At 44.5% G+C, this 19,842-nt stretch overlaps 1 protein-coding gene across 2 annotated transcripts in view; it reads left to right on the forward strand.

Moving 5' to 3' along the window:
• jag2b (jagged canonical Notch ligand 2b) overlaps window positions 1-19,842 on the forward strand; it is a 48,533-nt gene that overhangs the window by 10,326 nt on the left and 18,365 nt on the right. For both annotated transcript variants that reach the window (XM_056363232.1, XM_056363233.1), the window contains exons 3-6: window positions 9,525-9,579; window positions 14,128-14,385; window positions 15,633-15,693; window positions 18,246-18,376. In XM_056363232.1, the coding sequence (XP_056219207.1) occupies window positions 9,525-9,579; window positions 14,128-14,385; window positions 15,633-15,693; window positions 18,246-18,376 (505 nt within the window). The remainder of the gene's footprint in view (window positions 1-9,524; window positions 9,580-14,127; window positions 14,386-15,632; window positions 15,694-18,245; window positions 18,377-19,842) is intronic.

Consider the following 19,842-nt stretch of genomic DNA (forward strand, 5'->3'; position numbering starts at 1 on the left):
GGTACTGTCCTCCTTACCTAGTTAACTCATAGAGCTGTTAGTCCAAACTGCATCTCTGAGTTCATTTAAATCAACAGTTTTACAATTAGATGTGTTGCAGAATCTGGCTTTCTTAATCGATTATTAGCTGTCAGCTAGCCTGTCTGCCATGACGGTCAATGTGACTGAAAGGTAGTGATGACAGTGCTTGTGGGAAAACATCACGTGTCAGACTTGGCCTGCTGTCCAATTTGTACTCCAAACCAACAGGGGGCAGCATATTACCAAAAGGTTGGTGTCCACCGCTGCCGTAAGGAACGAGGAAATATGCTCTATGGTCCTTCCTCCCCATTCGCCTGTTCACAGTTACTACTTGTTCACTCTCTCCTGACTGAAGTTAAAGTGGATGCTAAAGTGACTCACTGTCACCTCTTGAGGTCAAAAGTAGTATTACAAGACAGGACTGGACCGGGGCTAGCTGGTTAGCATGCTAAATGCGTATTGCCCCTTTGAATAGAGCTATGATGACATCCTTCATGTGTATGCTACCAACAAGCAAAAATGAAGTGGATGAGATGCATCCTGTAGCCACTGTATGCTCACTATTCTTCTTCAGGTTGGTGCCTCAGTGCAAACCACAGAGGAAGCAAACCACTGCACAGTGAGGAGCCTGCCATCGACCAAGTGGCTTCATTTTTGAATATTTAGACCGACATTTACATTTGTTATGGGTGTCATGGAGACCATGGTCTGAGTTGGGCGTAGTTTGCCGGTTGGTGTAAGTAGCTCTTGGCACATTTTCATAGGTGCAGTTTACTCATTGAGTTTCCTGTATTAACAGGATTGTGAGGACCTTGGGTAAAGATGCAGCGAGGTACGCAGTTAGCAACTCGGTTGTCCCACCGTTCCACCATCAGAGCGGCTGGCAGCTTTTCACTATTGCATGATAAATGTGCAGCGTGTTCAAATGAACTTTACTGACTCTTTAGCTCTAGTATTTAAGATGTTGTAGACTGCCGCTGATTGTCCTTCGTGGTACTGTATACTCAGCTGACAGCAGTCAAGCCAACAACATGAAGACCAAGTTAGTCGGCAACGTACTCCTGCTTTTACACATAATGAGGAAAACAACCTGAATCTGCCCGTGATGTTGATCATTAGAAGACTTAGTACTGTGTTTTGAAGAGGACGGCATGTCTTGTCTGTTATAGCAAGAACAGTGAGCGTGTTATGATGTTGCAGGCATCCCTGTGGGTGCAGTCATGAGCACGTTAAAGACACCTGGTTGGGTTGCCTCTCCTGAGTCTGAACTCAGGCTCCACCATGTGTTTATCTCTGCAGTATCTGAGCTCCTTTATTTTTGTCTTGCCAGAGTCAAGTATGTTGGGAATATTTTGGCATGAATTTTTTTTGAGCATCGCATGCCTTTTTATTATATAGTTGACAATAGAGGGATAACAGGAAATGACACGGAGAAAGATGCGCAACAGAGGTCCCCGGATTCAAACTGGGGACATTGTAGCATTGTGTTGTGTGCCTTAAACCTCAACACCAGTGCATATTTAAGTGTAAAACTTGTTGAGTTTGGACTGGGAGGATGAGGTTAACATCCTCTTTGTGACAGTGAATGGGAATTGTAGTTTTTAAGAAGCAAAATGTTTTCTCATTTATGGAAGAAATTATTCAGCTGTAGCCTCAAACAAGCTGCAGCCTGAAATAAAGGAAGTTTTTCTCTAAATTTAGGTTGAAGCTGGCACCTACATCTCAGGTATAACTACACGTGTTGTTTAGATGTTTGTAGTTGTGAGGCGTGTGTCTCTTCACTGTCTGTGCATCGATTTCATCTGTTTAAATACACTGTGCGTGCTGTGTTGCTGTGGCCCATTGCGTCCCCTGCGTCCCCTGCCTCTTGTTAAATGAATGGTGTGCAGGTGCTGGAGGCTCCTTGTGGGGGTAATTAAAGCATGTCATTACATGGGCAGTTAAATTGTCACTGTACTGTTGAACCTGTTTGAAATGATAATGGGGGCTCAGCTAGAGGCGGTGCCGTATTGCTCTCCAGTCGGGCGCCCTATTGCTTCGGATCAGGAATTAGCCTGTTAATGTTTCTGAAGCATGTCTATTGCCCTCGGACTTCTTAAGGCAAATTAACACCTGAGGAAGTCATTGACAAATATCTGAGAGACCGCGAGAACTGAGGTTTAACCCGACCTTTTTAAGTTGTTTGTCACATTCTTCTTGGGTCACATGACGATGAAGATATGACCTGAGTGTAAAAGATATTGTCGCACATTTTTATTGTGTCTGCCGGCCTCGGCTAGTATTCTCAGGTAAAATGCTTTAAATAAATGCTTTTCATTTAACCTTGTTTAGTCATGCAAGAAACTGAGCTCAGTTTAATGTTTGGTTTGTAACCACCATGCGGCTTCAGTTTGTGTTTGATGTCTACTCTGACAACATCTGAGTGTTGCATGTGAAGTCATTTAGTTTTTTCTATGCAAATGTGCATGTGTTGGTGTTTGTTTTACGTGTTGCATAGTCTTGGATCATGCTGGTTAATTAGCACCAGGAGGGGGAGGGGTTTGTTGAATTGGAAGTGCATGGGTAATGACCCTGTTGGCATAGTAGCAGCATGCTCAATGGGCCGTGTGTGTGTGTGTGTGTGTGTGTCTGTGCGCGCACAGCCGGTACACACCAGCCAGCCAAATGCCTTGCCTTCAGTGCGACATCTCTTGGCACACGACTCTGGCAAGCAGCTTGTGTGCAGCCCTCACTCCCTCTCTCCCCAGCAGAGATATGACTGTCTGTAACCTGCCTCCACAGCCACACATGTAGCTGGAGTAGTGTAAATGAATATTGTCTTGTGACGCCTCGAGTCACAGGTCAGTGGTGCTTAACTTGTCTGCAGAGGTTCATTAACACGGTGAAGACCACTGCTGTAATTGGGATGCGTGTGTTTAGTTTGGTGCATTCCCGTGAGGCACTGTTCTCGGTGTTTGTTTGGGGGAAGAGTCGGGCGCGCTGGCTGGATGCAGGCTTCTCTCGCTGTAGAGCTGAAATGAATAGTTTGTTAAATTGTGTTGTCAATTTACATTAATCAACAATTTTGATTGTCAAGCAAAAATGCCAAATATTCACTGGTTCAGCTTCTCAGATGTGAGGATTCAATGCTTTTTTTTTTTGGTTTCATTTATTTAAATTATTAATAATTATTATAAGGAACTATTTGGATATGAAATAGTTCCTGCAATTGTCATAAATTGCCATAAATGAACTGTTTACAGCTCCTCAAATGTGATTATTTGCTGCTTTTCCTATTATTCTATGATATCAAACTGAATGTATTTTAGACTGTTGGTTGAACAAAACAGGACACTTTAATATGTCAGCTTGGGCTTTGGGAAATTATGATGACCTTTGTCTCATATTGCAAAGAAAATGATTAGAAAATAATGGGCAGATTGATTGATAACAGGTATAACTGTTAGTTCTAACCCTAAGAAATGTCACTGGCATGGGGATGTTAAAGATGTTAACAAGACAGCTTCCTTTTTTCAGCATCTATCGCACGGTCCTGGATGGTTGGATGGGACTTTTTTTTTTCACTGATTATGAGGTGAAACTTAAGTTTGAGCTTAATGATCCATTATTATATAAGAATAAGTATCTTTTATGTCTTAAAAACCCAAAATACAAATCTAAAACTGCTCCTGTTGCAGGGTTTGGCATTACTGGTTGAAATGTTGGGTCAGATAGAAGGGGTTAGACTGAATAGGATAAAAACTGAATGTCATTACACATATTGATAGTTTGATTCTTCTTACAAAAGATTGTTGAGCTCCGGTTTTGTCTACCTGGAATCCAAAGTTCAGCAATGGCCAGCACGGATGTCAGAAAGGGTCCAAACCCATCCAACTTCTCCTACCCTGTCTGCCAACATCATCACCACATTTGCAAGGATTTTGCCACTGGAGGTCTTTGATCTTCGCCTCTGAACAGATTGAGGAGCTGGACCAAGAGAGATTTATGTTGAAGTCCAATCCCCGTGAAGCTTGTTCAGTTCACCTCTACTTTTTCTACTCTTTAGTCTCAACTGGAAGAAGTTGCTCCCTCAGCCCCCCCAGACCCCTCCCAGCTTCTCTCCCATTGGAAACCTCTGTGCTCCTTTGTGCTCTTTGAGTCTGTTTAGGCTTTGTGACGTTCAGCCTGTTCGTGGTCCCATGCATTAATGACCCTCAGTATCATTAGGAGTTAATGATACCAAATTATTTCACTTCCACTTAGTCTTAACGACTAATTTGAATAAAAGATGCTAGTGGGCATTTCAGAGTTGATTAACTAATTAATTTTATGGGACTATCTTTCATTCTATCATCCCTCACACTGAGACAGCTATTATCCATTAATCCCCATTAAGAGTGATAGAGTGCGGCTGTTATTCATCCATATTTTTTCCAGTAATTTTTAAGCCCAGTGTCTGGAGAAGGCGGATGCTTTTGTGCCCGGTGGCCCTTCCTCTTCAGCAGAGACGGCACACAGCGTGATGCCCTCGCTGGAATAGCGTAGACTCAGCCCTAGTAAAACCAAAAGCTGGGATTGACATCACAGATTAATGAAGATTACATGCAGTGATTACTGGCCACGGGATGAATCGTGATGACCTCATGTCCCATCAGAAGGCAATAAATCAGGAGATGTCAGTGGAGATCCCTGTGGAGGAGCTGGGAACAGGGAGGTGGACATTCGGGTCACCTCTCAGTGACGTGGGAAACGAATAGCTCAAGGTTACTCACAGTGTTTTCAAAGGGAGAACTCATCAGTGAGTTTAAGAGTTTATTGTATGAAAGGCATCAAAAAAACAGCGACGAGGAATAATTCCCAAAGCTCAGTCCACATTTGGGATCCGACTTTGCCCCAAGAGGCAGAAATAAGTCAATCAAACCTGAATTCGTCAATGCAGATGCACCCTTCCATTGATGGTGAATTGTTGCCAGGTCTGGGATCTGGCATGGGATTACACACCAGGCCTGGATCTCACATTCTTTGGTATTCTTCGAATGCAAACGCGCACATCGCCCCACATGCAGAGGGCTGACCCCTCTTTTGAAAAAGAAGCGTGCAGATCCCATGCTTAGTGACCCCAGCCTTGCCCTGGCTTCCACTTCCCACTGCCACCTCTCCCCGTTTTTTTTCCCCCCGTCGCTTTTCATTTCAATGGCCACCTTCCGCTCACTCATCCACCCCTCATCTGGCGTGGGAACCTACACCTGTGGCTCTCCCCAGACATTACCATCACCATCTCTTCCTCTGCCCTCACAGGATTGGCCCTTTTTTGTGATGCCTGAATCGACTTTACCTGGATTCAATAAAAGAGCTGTTTGGCATATTTTTGTGCCATGTGATGCAAAAATGGCACTTACATCATTTCAAGCAGACACAAATTCACTGAGTGCATGAAACATAAACATCCTTTTTTTTCTTTTCTCCACCGCGCCCCCCCTTCTTGACTTGAAAACTAGGATTTCTCTTGGTAAATCCTCTAATCCATTAGGGGAAGGGCCAGGTTGGGTTTTTGGAGATTTGACTGACGGAGGATTCTTCGTAGTCTCTGAAGTATCTCGCATTGTCAAATGTTGTTGACGTGTGTGTTTTGAGCTGAGACAAAGGGCAGGTTAATAAAGTTATCTATTTGTATTATAGGTAGGACTGGTATGAGAAACACCGTCTGCTTTTGTTTTGTTTTTGTTTTTTTTGTTTTTTTTACTTCTGCCATGTAACTGTCCTGCCCAGGCTCGGTAGCACACATGCTGACGCTAATTGTGCTCGTGCTGACTCTGTCTCTTCATGGACAATGGTTTTGATTGGGATTGGGGGTGAGTTACGGTGTTGGGACAAGGGTCTTTGTTCAGTAGCCTTTCCCCCCCCCTTCCCTCCCCCCAATCCTCCCCTTTATCCCCCCCCTTGCCCGTCCATCTATCTTGTTCCAACCATTTGGGCAGCTGTCATTTAATCCAGCTAATCACAGACTGGGATGGTCTGTGGGAAACCAGACTAGTCCGTGGCTTTGCTCGAGCCCAACACACAATGACTCAGGGGACTATTTAACCAAACATTTACAACATGTAGGCATGCGAGCACGCCCGGCTTCTGGGTGAACCCAAAAGGTGCAGGTCACAATACGGCCAACTGTTCTGTCTTTGGCCTTTTGATGAGATTTTGTTGCGACGCTTGCGTAGTCTCACGATCTCGCCATACAGACGGGCATCATCCTAAGATCAAGATCTCCAGTCATTAATGCGTGCGCTGCCACTCGTCGTTCCTCTTGTACGCATTGGCACACACACACACACACACACACACACCCACCCACCCACCCACCCACCCACATGCTCAGACTGGGCCAGCCAGCCCACCCCTTTGTGGTGGGGGGAGGGGGGAAGGGGACGGGTGGAAAGGTCAGAAGCCGAGCTACATATCGTGGGATGATCCACGTTCATGTCAAATAATCCATCTTTGAGGCCGCATCTGTTGTGCGTCTGCGGTCGGACGGGGATGGCAGAGCTTCCGGCACCAGCAGCAAGAGCATCGCCCCGTACACGGCCTTCCTCCGCCTAAACCCCCACACACACACACACACACACACACACACACTCTTCTCTACCTTACCCCTCTTCTCTAACTTCAGGTTTCTCCTCTCAACCCCCTCCTCTACCCCAGTCATAGTTTTGGCCGCTCATGTCTCGCCAGCAGCTACAGTCTCATACAGCTGTACCACCCGTTGTCCAAACTCTGACCCAAGCCCTTTAGCTCACCCCTATCCCGTCATCTTCCATCCCCTTCTCTTGTCACCCGTGGTCTTCCACAATAACACTCCCCTCCCCTTCCTCCCGCCGCCACCCACAGCCAGACAAGCCTACTTAATCCTGCAGCCCAGCAGCAACCAGCTTGTTGGTCCCCCAGATCAACAACACAGACACACACACATTTTCCAATCCCCCCGTCATTTCCCTCTCCCACTTCATTCAAGCGACCGCAAACTCCCTCAAATACTTGCCTAATTTTTTTTTTTTTTTTTTTTTTCCTCCATCCTCCCAGACCAACATCCTATCAATGACTTTACAGTGGAGGTCACAGCAGTCACACTGTGGCTACTACAACTGTCACTGGTGGTGACGTAATGAATGCTATTTAGGTCAGCTGGTTGCCTAGCAGTGTGCAGCACACCAGCTAGATTACTCCTGTGATGCTGGTTAGTTTGGTTAGTTTGTGTGTGTGTGTGTGTGTGTGTGTGTGTGTGTGTGTGTGTGTGTGTGTTTTCTCAGACCAGGTACGGCTGTGCAAAAAACTCAGATTAAAGAAAGTGCCAATTAAATTTGAACATATATTAACAAAATATAATTTTGTTGTGTTCAAATACTTTGTTATATTACAACATAAATAAGAATTGTTGCTATTAATTGATTAGTCCATTCAGAGAATTAACTGGCAGTGATTTTTTTTTATCATTTTCAGTCATTTATTTTTTTTTTTTTTGGCAAAAACATGTCACTGATTCCAGCTTCTGAAAAGTGACTACTTGATACGTTATGTCCTATATGAGAATTCAATGTATTCAATTGAAAATTGTGTGGAACAAAAAAAAGCAGCAAGTCCTCACATCTGACTGGAAACAGCAAATCTTCAGCAGTTTTATTTGATTAAAAAGTACAAATAGAAAATCAACCTTGTTGTTGGTTAATTTCCTAATCAATTCATCACAAGGTAATGCACATTCATCGAGGCGCTGCTTCTGTTGTTCTGGTCGACAGCAAAGCATAACTTGGTGTGAAACCAGATAATCCCCTTAGCCACTGATTTACCTCGCTGTCTGACGAGCAAGGACAAAGCCAGACAGAGTTCATGTCACACAGCTAATGTTGGCAGAGCAGAGTGACCTTCTTAATGGGCATCGTATCTGCTGAGGCTTCATCCGTCCTTTCTTAACATTTCTTGTTTTGCTTAGTACATTAGTTTTTAATTGGAGGAAATTGATTTATATTAGAAGAGACTTAGGAAGAAAATCCAAGTGGGTTTCAGTGGTGGTCCTTCAGAAAACAGAAGGTCTAGTTTGTCTGTCTGGGTCTCAGTAAGAACCAGGACAGAATAGTATCTTGTCAGGTAACAACCGCCCTGTTAATGCGTCAGGTTTACACAGTTGCTAACATTGAAATGAGAGATTTTTGGGGACATTTGCAGTTGCTCAGTTCTTGTAGAGAGTTGGATGCGAAGATCGATACCAAGTTGTAGTTATGTCACTGTGAGCTCACCTGCACATAGCCTCCAGCAAAACCAACATTTTTTGTTTGTTTTTTACCTTTGGATAGAACCAGGTCGTTCCAGTCTTAAGCTAAGCTAAGCTAACTACCATCGGCAAGAAAGCAAACAAGCATATTTTATAAAATGTTGACTCAAGTGACAACCACCATGTGCCTGTGAGTGTTTATTTTAACCTTGGTTGCCCTTCATTGATTTTTAGAACCAGGCCAGATATCTTCCAGTACCGTGATTGTTCTGGCGTCCGCCTGGTTAATTGTGTTAATGATGAAGTATTTTCCATGTTGCAGCTAAATGTCGTGTTTACTGACACTGACGTTTTGCTGCAGAACAGACTATCTTAAAGCGATGGTAGTGCTTAACACACTATCTCAAAGCGACTATCTGTGCGTATCTGTGCCAGTCCAGTTGAACCCCATGATGCGAGCGTACACACACACGCAGGTCACCTTGCATCCTTTCCTCTCCACATCTCTGTCCCGCAGCTTCTCTCGGCGTCCTCGTCCTTAAAGCGCCTCTTTCTCTCTTATCTCTGAGCGATTGGGTTTCATCAGCAGCGCAACTCGAGCTCACTTTCCGGGTAACGGGGCCAAGTTACGAGACTCAGTAGTAGCAATGCAATCGATTTTTGCATCATCTCTCGTGTGTGTGTGTCTGCTGATGTTTGTAGTAGCGTTGCCTCACCTGTCTTGTTTCAAACACAGACATCAGTTTTGCCAAGATGAATCAGAATTTTGTAGTCTTTATGAAAAACTAGAGAAATCTTAAATACATTTCTACATTCGAAGGATTCCTTTGTCTTTTTGTTTGAATGGTGCCGTTTCTGTTTGATGTAGTTCGCACGGGAAATACCAATTTATTGTGGAAATGCTAGAATGTAAGTTGCTAGTTACAGTGCTCACTGTACGATTGTTGTAGTGTGGTGCATCCTGCCCACCATATATTCACACCATATGCAACTTGAGATCGTCGATGCCTAAACAGGGGGATTGTTGTGGGGGGGGGGATTCATGCAGCCCTGCACTGCAGCAGCGTATTGACATTTGTTGGTTCCCACCACCTACTACATGGCTATGTATTGTGACAGACGCTGCAGACCACAGCCACATGAATGTGGACAGCAGCATTGGGACGTGTTTACTCTTCAGCGTCCAACATGTGAACCTGAGTGAAAAAGACGTGATGACTTACTGTTTGTTTTTTTTCTGTCTGTCTGTCTTTGCTTTTTCCAGCGGACGTACACGTTGATTGTAGAGGCCTGGGACTGGGACAACGCCACACGCAGCAGTAAGTCTAAACTTCACACATATATCTCAGTGCTGTGACTTGCATCCGATCAGCCCATAATCATGAACAAATAAGCTTATAGGATTTCTGCAGAAAGAATGTAAAGAAATTTAAATTCATATTATTATGAGGAATTTCTTTCTAAAGAAACATTAAATCATGATTAATTCTGGATCATGAGCATATGGGCCCTTCTGATCAGATCTTTTCTTGTTTCTTAATATTTTCTATCATAAATTGAAACTTGATCTAATTTCTGCGTTAACACAGTGTAGGTAGCAGGTTGAAAATATGTTGTAGAGTATGCCGTATCCTATATAGAATGCAAGCCTCGGTTCCTCTTAGCTACGATGGCTGCGGCGCTCAGCACTGACCAGCTGTATCCTGTTTTCCTTTGCTTATGTCCGCTGGGTGGACTCCTGTACAACCTCTCTTTTCCCGTCTGAGCAGTAGCTGAGTCTGGGAGGAAGAGGACTCATTGAGGACTAAAATATATGTGTGTGTGTGTGTGTGTGTGTGTGTGTGTGTGTGTGTGTGTGTGTGTGTGTGTGTGTGTGTGTGTGTGTGCGTGCGCGTTTGTAGCTTTGATCTGCGGGGACGGTGGCATTTTTCATGAGTCTCAAATACCTCTCTGTGCATGCAAGCATGAGCGTGGATGTGTTAGTACGCCATTCCATACTGTCTGTCCCTCTGCAATCCAAACTTGTGTCGTTATTTATATGAGGTCATTACATCCTGTTTTGTCCATAACATCAAACGCATTTCCACTCGCGCGTTCAGACAATGGAGAAGAAATAGATTTTGACATCATAGCTCTTTTGATTAGACTGTTGTGTAGTCTCCTGTTTCTCCAGTAATTGTGCACATTTACAGTAATTAGTTCTGATGTTTCTGGTTGATATACTGTTGTTCCTCCAGTTGATTTCCTGCCAGCGAGAAGCACTTTAGTCTCGGCCAAATGGCTGTAAAGAAAAGCAATAGATGTTTTCTGGGTGTAAGGATGCAAGACATAAGAAACACATTTTCAGCTCTTCCAAATGGACTCGTTTTCATTGAGTTAAGAGCAAAGCTTTTTCGGAGTGATGCCAAACTGCTGGAATTTGATTAAACTGACCTTTTGAAGCAAGTTTGTTGTGTTCTGTGTTGCGTGGTTTTAAAAAGAAGCAGAATTGAGCCTGCTGTTAGGCCACAGGCATCAGCTGACTTCAACCTTAACGTCACGGGTTCAAGAAACTCAAAGGTCTGGAACAAATGCTCCTTTCAACCTCTGTGGAGGATGATGACCGGGGGAATCCGCTCGTACAGGCAAACATTATGAGAGGTCACAGTGAGCTACAGCAGTGATAGTAAACCGTTGCCCAGCAGGTGTGTGTGTGTGTTGGGCAGGTCGCGCTCGTTACGTTAATTCTTATTTGATGCGTCAGGACACACAAATGTTTTATTAGTAGAAATCGGGGCTGGGTTTTACCAGTTAAGATTCAGGAGGCAGACACCCACCCACCCACCAACCCCTTTCTCCTCTCCCCCATTTTTCTCCTGTCAGTGGAGGCAGGCGGCCGCCCGCCCCGAGTCTGGTTCTGTTGGTTTCTTCCCTTTTTAAAAGGGGGTTTTTCCTTCCCCCTGTCACCAAGTGCTTGCTCACTGTGGTAATACAAATGAAATTGTATTGAATCAGTTTCAGAACTCCGGTTTATACCTATTCTAGGTCCAACACAAAGTTGGACCAACACTGGATCAGCTCATAGCTCATGCCTTTGCAAAGGTGAAGACGATTGAGAAGCTTAAATTCTAAATTTTCCCCTTTGCTGTTGTCTGTGGAGCTGTGAGTTGTGGCATTTTATCCTTCCCCTCAGTCACATTGTCAACAGACATGGTGTTTTTGTTTCATAGATAAGTCGACGTGTGTTTAGTTCACCATCCAGTGCCACTGAAAGCTGGAGCTCCACCAATTTCTGTCAGTTAAACTCAGACGAAACAGAATCCCGCAGGTTGAGATCCTGCTGCATCTGGATGTTTTAAACGTGTACGTGTGCTTTTTGATTCATGGATGTGTCGGTGTCTGTTGCAGTCTGATGGACTGAAGTGCAGGACTGAAGGTGGAGGCAGACAGGTACTTCTTCAGGCTGCTTCATGCCCTTCCAGGCAGCCATGCTGGTAATGCACAGCGATCTGTTAAGTGTTATAGATACAGCTTGTTTTAACAAATAAGTTTACTGGATTTGAATGGTCAGTTTTGCATTTTGATCCTGCCTCTTTTATCTCTCTGACCATCTCTGATTTTTTTTGTTTAACTTGGTTAACGAGGAAGAATAACTGATTGAAATAAATGCACAAAGAGAGATACTAAGTGAAATAAAATGTTGAAATACATGACTGTGTGTATCTGGAAGACACAGGAGCTTGTTCTGGGACCTGAGTCAGCACCGGCCTCGTGCCTTGTCCTACGTAAGAGCCGACCAGTGTTTCTGGTCTGTCAGTGAGATTCCTCACCTCCAGCGTCATGTCCTCCGGTGTGTCTCTGTTCCCTTCCCCCTGTGTCCTCAGGAAAGGCAGCCGGCTGTTTTCCTTGTGTTTATCGAGCAGGAAGTGGAGTGGACTCGGTGGCCGGGCTCAGTGTTTAGACACCGAGGTAGCAGAGCTCGGCTTGGGCCCGGAGCCCATTGTTCTCTATCTGGCAACTGCCGGGGGTTATTTCTGTTATTGTTGCTTAATTCTGTCTGACATTGTGTCAGTCCCCAGCAGAGGAAGGTGTGTGTGTGTGTGTGTGTGTGTGTGAGTGGGTGTTTGTGTGTGAGTGGGTGTTTGTGTGTGTGTGTTCGTGCTTGCTCACTTAAAAATGTCTATGGTGCATTGCAGTCCAAAGCCATGGAGAAAAGGAAATCACAGACCCCCTATTTCCACAGAGATTGTTTGCCAGCTTTGATCCTACTGTGATAAAGATTGCTTTCTTTCTGTGAGCTGGCGCTGCGGCGAGCCCCACAGAGGCAAACAGTGTTTAATGCAAGTGTTGGCGTGCGAGAGGCTAAATGGTAGCATCCTCCCGACATGACGGTGCACGCACAGAGAGCTCAGGGGCGCTGGTAATGTGTGCCATCACCAGAAAATTGATCAATTTGCAGACAATGAATTTCAATTGCATACTTAAAATTCAGCTGGTACTTTCCACACACACACACACACACACACACACACACATACACACATACACACAAAGTGATATCAAAGCGTCTGTCTGCTGAATAACAATGCACTGCTTTTTCTTGTGAGAGAGTGACTTTACAGCAGAGTAAAGGAGATTTCACAGTGTCAGTGTTTCAGATAAGTCCTTTTTATCACCCGACTTAATGCCGCGGCTGCTGGAGCTCTTCTGAGCTGTGTGGCCAAACAGCCGCTGTGTGGACCGAGTGCGTATAGCTAAATAATAACTTGGAGCGTCATATTCTTGAACAGATTGTTTGTTTGTTTAGCCAAGGAGATAATCCATCCAGATCCTGATTTATCTCATGTTCAGATCAATTAAATTGGTAATTTGGACACTGGAAGTTAACACTCATCTACTACACCTACACTAACATCCATCTGGTGAACACACGTTCATCATTCACTCTCTCGTAGCTCTGTTTTTGGTCTCCACCGGCTCCTGAGGGAAATATCTGCCTCTTTAGCTGCTAAATGCGCCGTTGTGTGTGTGAGTGTGTGTGTGTGTAGACACCCACTGTAGCAGGAACTACCCCAGAGGCAGGTACTCAGTGTTTATGTCTGTGGACAGATGTTATCCATGCGATAGCATCACAGCTGGAAGATACAGTCACAAAACTTCACAGTTGTGTAGTTGAGATCAAAATTAAGATGGGTGTCCTTCAAACAATGAGCACTGATGCAAGATGGTCTTTAGTTTGTTGTTGCTGTTTTTCTCTTTTCATTCTTGGATTAAAAAACTATGGTGAAAGCAAATGTTGATTAGTAAGAAACCTGTGTCAGTGTATCTTGTTTATCCAGCAGTATTTCCAGTTGTCACTGCAGGAAACCCACCAGTGCTCCAGAAGTCCAACCAGAAATCCGTATCTGAGCAGAAAGTTTTTTTTTAACCAAGCCACTCATATCCCATGAAAGAATTAGACTGTAGCTTTTCACAGAATTCAGACTGAACAAAAAGCACTTTTGAGGATATATATCTGCTTTCAGTGATCCTGCAACAGCAAAATGCATTGAAGTCCAGGTGCAAATAAACGTCAGTGTATTCAAGACAGTTTTATTTATACAGACCAATATCACAAATATTCCTCAAGAGACTTTACGATCTGTACAGCATACGACACACTCTGTCCTTTGACCCTCAGTTAGGCTGAGCAAGAAGAAACCGAGGAGAGAGGTGAATAGTCTCGTTTAAACTTCATGGTACGCAGGCTTAGTTTCTCCGTAACTGTATTCATATTGGTCTTTTTATTCTTCAGTGGTCTTCAGTGTGCAGCTGTCAGTGGGGAGGAGACACCAAAATATTCACAGCTTGACACACAACTGACTCGTCTCATGTCGTCTTTGTTTCAGATAAGGAGGAGCTGCTGATCGAACGCAGCATTCGCACCGGCATGCTCAACCCCGGCGACCCCTGGCAAAAAATCCTGCACGACGGGCCGGTGGCTCGCCTCATGTACCGTATCCGGGTGCGCTGTGATGAAAACTACTACGGCAACAAGTGCAATAAGCTGTGTGTTCCTCGAGACGACTACTTCGGGCACTATCGCTGTGACCCCTCGGGGGCTCAGGTGTGCCTAGATGGCTGGATGGGCCCAGACTGCAGGATAGGTGAGTCTGCCAGCTTCATCATGGGCAAATCTCCGAGTCGTGGTACCTGCAGTAATGTTAGAGTAGTAGTTCATAAAGACAGTTTCATGTTTATCTTCAGTCTGCCGTCCATTAATTGAGAAAATAACCTGCAGATCAATCACCTTACGTACGAGCGGTGTGGCCCACTGATGGTCCGTTCATGGGACGTCATTTTCAACACGTTCTGGTTTGGTATCGAATAATATTTGAAATCACTGCTACGTATCTGACTTCACAGCTGTCATCTGCTCGGGCTTCCCTAAGTGCAGCGTGTTTTTGGTGCACACAACAACAAAAAAAGTTTGAGAGCGTCTGAGTGCTGCATTGTGGGACGGCTCGAGGAATTCAGAGGAAATAAGATTGACGTCAAATTGCGTGATGAACCTTTATCATTAGCTGTCCTGTGATTATCCAGGAAAGGAAAAGATTCCAGTGCTGCTTCTGGCTCTTTCAGAGCTGTATAAGTTTCTCGTCACCTTCAGCTCTGGGAACTGACGGTCATTTATATATATTTGTTTGACATTTTAAATGCTAGAAGATTATGCAATCGATTTAGAAATATAATCGGTAGATTATCTAATTAAAATGATCATTAGGTGCAGCTCTATTTATAAATCTGCAGTGTGCAAAGGGATCAGATCATTAGCTGTAATTATAAAGCTATGTGATTAAAAGCTTGTATGTAAATTAACTTGAGCCTTAGTCATTGTCCAAGTCCCATTAAAAAGCATGGTGGAGGTGGAAACACAGCCTGCCGATGTTAACATGCAGTAGCGTCGGGGGTCGGGGGCGCTTTTGGGTGGTGTTAGAGAGAGTGGGGGGCCTCCATAAATCACCCAACTGACCTTAGAAGACGAAGGGTGAAAAGAGGAGGGGGAGCGCACAGGGGCAGGGTTGCTTTTTAAGAGGGGGGGGGGGGGGGGGGTCAGTGTTGTACATGCAGGCTATAAAGTTGTACCCCCCCACCCCCTCCCTCCTCCCAACCCTGTTCAGGGTGCCATGAATTCTCACGTCTTGTTGCACTTGTTAGAAAAGATGGCAAACAAACAAGCCCCCCCCCCCCCCCACCCCCACCACCACCTTTCCACGCTGTTGCCTCCTTTCACTTGCTCCCTTCATAATACGTCTATAAGAGAAAGAAATGTAAAGATACATGCCTCCCAGTGGGATTTAAAAACCAACCTTTTTAAATTGTTTCTCTTTTGTCTTTTTGTTTTTATTCTCAGCGATCTGCAGGCAAGGCTGCAACCTGTTACATGGCACCTGCACCATCCCAGGGGAATGCAAGTAAGGTTGTTTTGTGGCTTTCATACAGAGAAATGTGACTCTTTGGCTTTTAATGTTCTGCTTTTATCTGGGCAATAGCGCTGCCTTGTGTTTAGATCACCATCATATTGTTCATATAGTTCGATTTTTTTTTCTTTCGGTCTGCTTGTAATGGAAAAGTCCAAAATGCGACTGCAGTGGTGTTTTTTTTAGACCTAAATCTGAGCCAGAATGATGGAACTTCCGGAGCCAAACGGAGGCACCTTCACTTGTCGGAGCCTGTTGTGTGTGTGTGTGTGTGTGTGTGTGTGTGTGTGTGTGTGTGTGTGTGTTTTGTGTCAGCCTTCCCTTCCCTCATGGGCATCTCCACCTCGGTTCAGAAGAAAAGGGCAACGCCGCGCCTGCCTCCTTGTATTTTTAGCCACCCCGAAATCCTCCACAGAATACCAAGCATCTCATCAGCTCGGGCCGAAAAGAAAGGGAGTCGTCGGTGTGTGAATTTGACCACTGTAAACGTGCTGGGAATTGTCATATCCCCTCCCCATCCGCATTGCAGTCCTCCTTGAAGGGCAGGGGGGCAGGAGAGGAAATGAATATCCCACCGTGTTATGTACTTTTCCCAAAGTGGAAACCAGAGTTAAGATAAAATGACGTGGAATGGCCCCGTTTCTCCACGTTTTCAGGATGTGGTACATCCCGTCGTCATTTGTGTTAAACAAAAAAATCATCGCCCTCCTCCTCCCACCTGCCGGATGCAAAGAGACACTTGCCTGCAGTTATAAGGAAAAAGGTTTTGACTCGGAGCCAGGGAATAGCGGGATGACCAGTTTTAGGAAACTTGATTCATACTTTTTTTTTTTTTTTTTTTTTTTTTTTTGTGTCTTCCTCGATCAGCAGGCGACATCCTTATTCCAGTTAGCAGACAGAGAACAGAGGGAAGCAGCTTATTCTCATGAAATGTCAAGTTCCAATCAACAGGAAAGCGACATGAATAGAGGAGCAACAGTGAAGACTTCTTCCTGCAGTGGCATGAATTTAGTGAAGCCTCAGCTCACAGAAAGCTGAGAGCATTAAATCCCTTACCGTCTCCTTTCATTCCCTTTATTTCCCCACAGTTTTTATGGGCTGAGCCCCATTCGCCACTGGCTTTTTTTTTAAGAAACACAAAAGCTGGTACTTGCCTGTTGTTACGATTCTGCATTGAGGCTTTTTATTAGCAAACATTAGACCTTGTTCTTGCATATTTGTCGGAGGCTTGCCGTGTCCCAAGGATCACTTGGGTAAGCAGTGTAGCGCACTTTTTTTATTTACTGAACATTTACTGAACACAATGCTCTGAACATTTTGCACCTTTTGACATGCCAACATGCCAAGATGCAGGAATCCAAAGTCAAAAGAAGCATCATGCCTCTACATGTAAAGGTTTGATGAGTCATTGCAACATCAATACGGCCAAGAATTAGACGGCAGCTTGGTTCCTTTGAGCTTAAAAGGAGGTAACAAGAGTTTCTGTTAGTGTTATCGCTTGCACTGCTGTCAGACCCTCTGAAGCTAATCATATACAGTGGGAGAAGCATGACAAGCATTCTCCGCTGAACCCTCCACCCTGCAGCCTGAGAATGGCAGAGATTTCTGAAGGCTCTCGTCTCACAGAGAGAGGCAGCGGTGCCGTCTGCAGGAGGCCTCAAAATAGCAGTCAATTGACAAGACAGCTGGCTCGACGACACCGCAGCCTTGGAATAGCCGGGTGCTGTCATGAAGCTGCAGGCGTGTGCACATACACACCGTAAACACACACACGCACACAGTCGTCTCCAGCCGCTTGCACTCAGAGCCCCCGCCGTGCCACCCTCATAGTCAGCCCCCGCCCACCCACCCATCCAACCAACCAACCCACCCACCCTGCTCCCCCAAACCCCGGACTCTAACCCACGGAAGCGGCTGGAAGTATTCTTAACCCCTCCTGCCCTGGAATGTCACCCTCCACTAAAGCCCCCTTTTATATAGCCTGTTCAAGGCGGGAATGCTGCGCCGTTATTCCACCGCGCTGTACTGTGGTACGAACACGGAGTGGGCGGCTTGAACGAAGCTGTTTAGACCTTCAAAATAAATAAATAAAAAAACCAGGATGATCTGCGTTGAGAAAACAGGAAAAACACAGGATTGTTTATGTTTTGCTGATTTAAAAAGAACGTCACAAATCACCATTTATTGAATATGTTTGTTTACATCTTCATCATGCAGGTCGATACTGGACCTTTTTCTTTTTTTTTTTTATAATACATCCTCTGTTGAAAAAGTGAACTGCTCCTTTTTTAAAGCGTATTCAATTGAGACCTTTAAACATTTGCTTTTGCAATGAATATGAATACATAAATAATATCAGACTGTCATCGCATTTACATTCATCTGTCTGTCACTGAGGGCTGAGGAGTGTATGTAAGTCATGTAAGAGAAAGAAATAAAATGACAGCCAGTGAAAGAAGAAGAAGGGATTCTTCTCAGAGCAGGTAAAGGGATTAGAAGAGGGGAAATGATTTATGGTGTTTCTTTTTGGCGTCTGTGTTTAACAGGTGTAACTACGGCTGGCAGGGCCAATTCTGTGATGACTGTGTGCTTTATCCTGGATGCATTCACGGGACCTGCAACCTCCCCTGGCAGTGCAAGTGTGAGACGAACTGGGGTGGCCTGCTGTGCGATAAAGGTATGGAAAATTTTTTTTTTTTTTTTTTTTTTCTGTTTTGCAATTTCATCACCTCCCACACAAGTGGCTTGCACAGTCCTCCTCACTTCCATCCTGCACGTCCCCTCCAGCTACAGCTGCCTGTATTTGATGAGTCACAAGTAAGAAAGCTGCTCAGAGCAGAGATGCAAGAAAAATAACTTGAGAAGAGGCGATATATCACCGTGCAAAACGCTGTAGGAGCGTTGTTCTCTATTGTTTTGTGCCGTTTTAAAAAATGTGGAATGTAGTTTAACTTCAGGCGTCTTTAAACTCAAATCCATTTTCCACCACATTAAAGAGCAGCGGAGGCATATTCTGTTTTAAAGTCTCTAATTTGAGTCTGTCGCCCTCAGACATGTAAAGTAGTTAATTGACAAAACATTAATCGATTATCAATAAATTGTCATTTTTCAGCAAAAATCATAAAGATTTCCTCTTTTTTTCCCAATTTTCTCAATTGTGAAAATTTGCTGCTTTTTTTTTTCTTTAGTGATATTAAACTGAGAACCTTTCTGGGTTTTTGACCAATGGTCTGACAAAGAAATCAATTTCAAGTAGTCACCAATCACAATGGATATTTTCCATAACATTTGACATTTTATAGACCTGGAGATGGTTTTAGGATATTTTGGATCTCAGCTTGATACAAAAATGGATCAAAAACACGCACACACACACACACACACATACAGTATTTAAATGTGTGTAAAAATTTGAAATTGAAAAGAAATGATTGATTTTATACATCAAAGATACTTAGGATTTATTAATATCAGTAAGAGTGTTTTGGCAGTTTTCATAAATTCAAAGAAACTGCCTCCACCTGAATCGTCTTCACTCCTCATTTTGACTCTGAGACGCAGAAGGAGAAGAACAGCAGCTGGATAGTTTTACTGCCGGTGTGATCCGAGCGGCAGCGGGGACACTCGATCCCCCCACATCCCTTCGTCACCAAGGGCTCTTCAGGGGATGAGAACGGGTCCTAAGATCCCGAGTGGAGACAGATCCCTGCTCATTTATTTACCAGCCTTTAGGGTGACCTGGCCTTTAGCCTGAGGGATGGTGTGCAGGGATCAAATAGGGTTTAGTTGAGCTTACTTTGTGCGTGGCATGGAAAAAAACCTGCAGGTAATGAAGAGGACGAGGTGTTTTGTAGAAATAACGGGATGAATTCCTCACAGCTGAATAAAAACTGAAAGTGAGACCGGTCTAAATGATGACCACCTGGCTGTATCCTGGAAATACCTCGACCACGACCATCTGCAGCAGATAGGTCGAGAAAACGCCCTCTGCTTCCTGTCAGGGCTGACAGCTGGTGTCCTATACTGAGTGAAGACTCCGACAAGCTTCCAGTGAACTCCCAACACCAACCGGATAAACGGTGAAAGGAGCAGAGAGCTGTCAATCAGGGTCGATCCAGTTAGCGAAATCTGAAGGCACATTTA

This window comes from Seriola aureovittata, chromosome 19 (genome assembly GCF_021018895.1).
Source record: "Seriola aureovittata isolate HTS-2021-v1 ecotype China chromosome 19, ASM2101889v1, whole genome shotgun sequence".
NCBI classification, from domain to species: domain Eukaryota; kingdom Metazoa; phylum Chordata; class Actinopteri; order Carangiformes; family Carangidae; genus Seriola; species Seriola aureovittata.